The sequence below is a fragment of the Hibiscus syriacus genome, unplaced genomic scaffold (genome assembly GCF_006381635.1).
Source record: "Hibiscus syriacus cultivar Baekdansim isolate YM2019G1 unplaced genomic scaffold, ASM638163v2 tig00116938_pilon, whole genome shotgun sequence".
NCBI classification, from domain to species: domain Eukaryota; kingdom Viridiplantae; phylum Streptophyta; class Magnoliopsida; order Malvales; family Malvaceae; genus Hibiscus; species Hibiscus syriacus.
In genome coordinates, this window is record NW_024063476.1 from 1,120,393 (window position 1) to 1,123,815 (window position 3,423).

Below are 3,423 nucleotides of genomic sequence, written 5' to 3' on the forward strand. Positions count from 1 at the left end.
GCGAAAAATGGTGTCGACACATATTATATATTTTCTTTATATTTTTTATTGATAATCTATCTGATTTCACTTCTTAAAATTTTATAACTCGGTTCGGTTCTTTTAAAATTTTAAAAGTTTATATCTTAACATAAAATCTTGTATCTGTTTCTCGATTCACGTAGACAAGAGGGATAACAAGTATAAAATTCAAGTCTCCATCCCCAGACTATAGTATGCTTTTGTACCATTAAGTGGCCGATTCGTTTGGTTCACATAGGCCAGTAGGTTAGCTAAGTGTAGTTTAAAAGCTTGGAGAATGGAGTGAGAGTGAATAGTGGTGTACTTTACCTAAAACGCATAGGTGGATCCAAGTTGCAATCTGGCTGGGTTTGCCATCTATTTATTAATTTTTTGTCTTATATATTAATGAAATAGATAGACATGGACGAGAAGTTATTAGCTTTCTTGCAAACCAATACAAGAGAACCTAATCCACCACTTTCGCTTGTGGAATTGGTGATCCATCACATATTCACATGGTTCTCCAACTCATAAAGGAATCAAAACAGGTCTAGCAACCCAAACCAAAAAAAAAATTGAACTTTTCAGCTTCACCGACATGGAATAAGGTTCAAACAATTCAAAGAATGGACAATTATGAATGATATTAGTGAGAAAAACAGGTAAAAGTTAACAATTTCTAGTAATGGCAATCAACCAAAGAAGATGCAGAAAAGACCAGTAGTTTTTCCTTGGAAGCAAATTGATGATCGTCTTCTGGGGCTGGAAGATTAAGATCCAATTGCAGAACAGTTCTTGGTTTATTGGACAACATATCATCTGTTCCGGCACTGCTTCTTGTTGGGGCATTTGTAGATGTCCTATGCCTCCTCATGTGACCGCCGAGAGCTTGACCGGAAGAGAACTCCGCGCCACATATGGAACACTCATGAACTCTGGATTTCTTGTTCGTTACACGAAGCGAAAGGGTTGTGTTCATGTTATCATCTTCTTTCGAAAACTCTTCATGATGAACCTTGGGTTTCTTGTGGCTGGCTCTATGTCCACCAAGAGCCTGGAACGAAGGGAAGCACCGATTACACGTCTTGCACTGATGAACATACGAAGAAACCGGTTCCGATGGTTTCCTCGTTTGACCTTGAGACAGAAGCATTAAACAATAAGCCATGTTTTCTTCATCTTCTTCTTCTTCAGCAGTGTTATCATGTGTTTCAAGTTCAACAGATGTCGTTGTTGAACCAGAAGCTCCATCAAACTCCCTCGAAAAAACATTACTTCTCCTGATTTCACCGCCACTAGAGCATGTCGTGCTAGTAGCTATCCTTGGACGCTTTGTTCGCTTCCCTTTGATTATCTGCAACTGATCATCTTTACAAAGGACAACTTCCTCCATCATCTTCTCTAATTATATATAATATCGATACCCTTTGAACAGTTATCCTGGAATTGGCTTTGCCAGTAATGTATTTGTATCTCCAACCTTGGAAGTAATCAAATATATATAGGCAAAAACACAAGCGTGTATATATATGTGTGTGAGAGAGAGAAAGAGAGAGAGAAAGAAGATGGGAATGGCAAGTAAATGGAGGAAAAGAGTGAGATTCGTGTGGCTTTGAAGCAAACGCCATTACTTTTTCCCAACGATACCTCAGGCTGTGCGGGAGGATAGGTTTGCAAGCCTGGAAACCGCAGAATTTGCACCTTTCACCCCATACTTTATTTATTTTTTTCACCACTCCATCTAATTGGTGCATTGTATTCTACTGTATAATTTAAAATTCTTTTTTTAAACATTTACATTTATTTAAATATATATTTTTTAAAATATAACATTCTAAAATATATATTAAAATATCTATTATTTGATATATTGATAGTAAAAAGAATAATCCAACAAGTAATGTCGGAAAGATATTAAGTTTTTTAAAAATAAACTTAAAAAATTTAAAAATAAATAATGAGAAATTTGATAACATCTAAATATTGTTTATAAAATTATTTTTTACTATTAATATAATAATTCTTAAAAGATATTGATTTATATCATATATATATATATATATATTTACTTTTATACTTCATTTTTTATTAATAGTTTAAAGTAATTACAATGTAATATTTTAGGATGAACATGAGTCAGGTTGGGTGGGTTTATCATTCAAATAGACCTGACTCAAAAATTATACACCCTCCACCCAACCCAAATCTGACCCGAAAAATCGACACCCTTTACTCGACATGCCTTTTTTGAGATAAAATCTAACCCCAACCCGACTTGACCCGAAATAATATATTTATAAAAAATATTTTTTATTCAATAAAAATAGGGATTTAATTTAAAAATAATATATAAAGTGGTATTATTGTAATTAGCCCTAAATATACAAGATAAAATTACATTTTATTTTTCAGGTCGGGTCAGATCGGATATTTTTCACCCTAATCCGAACCCGACTTGAACTCGAATTTTTTTAAAAAAAATCCGACGCAATATGATTTGGTCGGGTTTGGGTGCCATGTCCACCCTAGTAATACTTGTTTAAAATTCTTTTAGTCTATTGACAACGCATATACCATACACATACAATTACTTAAACTCAAATCTTCTTAAGAGAACAACATTTCTTATCATTGAGAACCGCTTAATAAATTCTTCCCTTATTCTTTAATAGTAATTATCTGTTTTTTTATACTTATAACAGTTCAAGCCTTTTAACTATAATTAAACTTTTCAATTACAATTACAAAATTCTGCCCAAAGTTGGCATTTTTAAAAGGTTGTTAGGAATATTAATGCTCCCTTCAACTGAATTTAAGTTGTATTAATATATTAAAGTTCCCTACTGAATTTAATTATATTAATATATAAAATATCCTTTCTAAGTGTTTACAACTGTCATTTCTAAAACGATTCCTTGAAGTTCGTCAGTCATGTGAATAAGGACTTTTAGAGATGGATAATAGGGTTTTGAGGTTTTTGAATTTCAAGTATATGCACATGTGGATTGGTTTGAGTTAAAATACTTGTCCAGTTAATTATGTAGTTTAGTATTTATATTAAGTTAATTGAGTCAATTTGATTTTAAAATTTTATAATATATAACACCATTTCATCCGTTAAACATATAAAATTTATTTATTTTAAATAATATGATGTGATTAGGGTAAACGAGCAGAGTCAAGTTTGGGTATTGTTGAGCTCGACTCGAGTTGAAAAATGTAAAATTGAGCTTGATTCAACTAAATAATTCACAAGTTTAAAATTATCAAGCTCGACACGAACTCGAAATAAAAAATTGAAGCTCGACTCGAAATCAAAAATTAAAACTTAACTCGAAATCGAAAAAACTTGGACTCAAAATATTTTCAAGCTTAACTCGATTGAAGCTCAACTCAAAATCGAACTTAAACTTAAGTACA

General features: G+C 32.2%; 1 protein-coding gene across 1 annotated transcript; it reads right to left on the minus strand.

The window, feature by feature from the left end:
- Window positions 1-646: 646 nt before the first annotated feature.
- On the minus strand, window positions 647-1,481 carry LOC120188084 (zinc finger protein ZAT5-like). The gene has a single exon (XM_039191614.1). It carries the CDS (start codon window positions 1,397-1,399, stop codon window positions 683-685), a length of 717 nt encoding a protein of 238 aa, XP_039047545.1. The 5' UTR covers window positions 1,400-1,481; the 3' UTR covers window positions 647-682.
- Window positions 1,482-3,423: the final 1,942 nt, after the last annotated feature.

Bases quoted from the DNA above. Each gene is read 5' to 3' on its own strand.
- LOC120188084 (XM_039191614.1), bottom strand. From the start codon at position 1,399: ATGATGGAGGAAGTTGTCCTTTGTAAAGATGATCAGTTGCAGATAATC.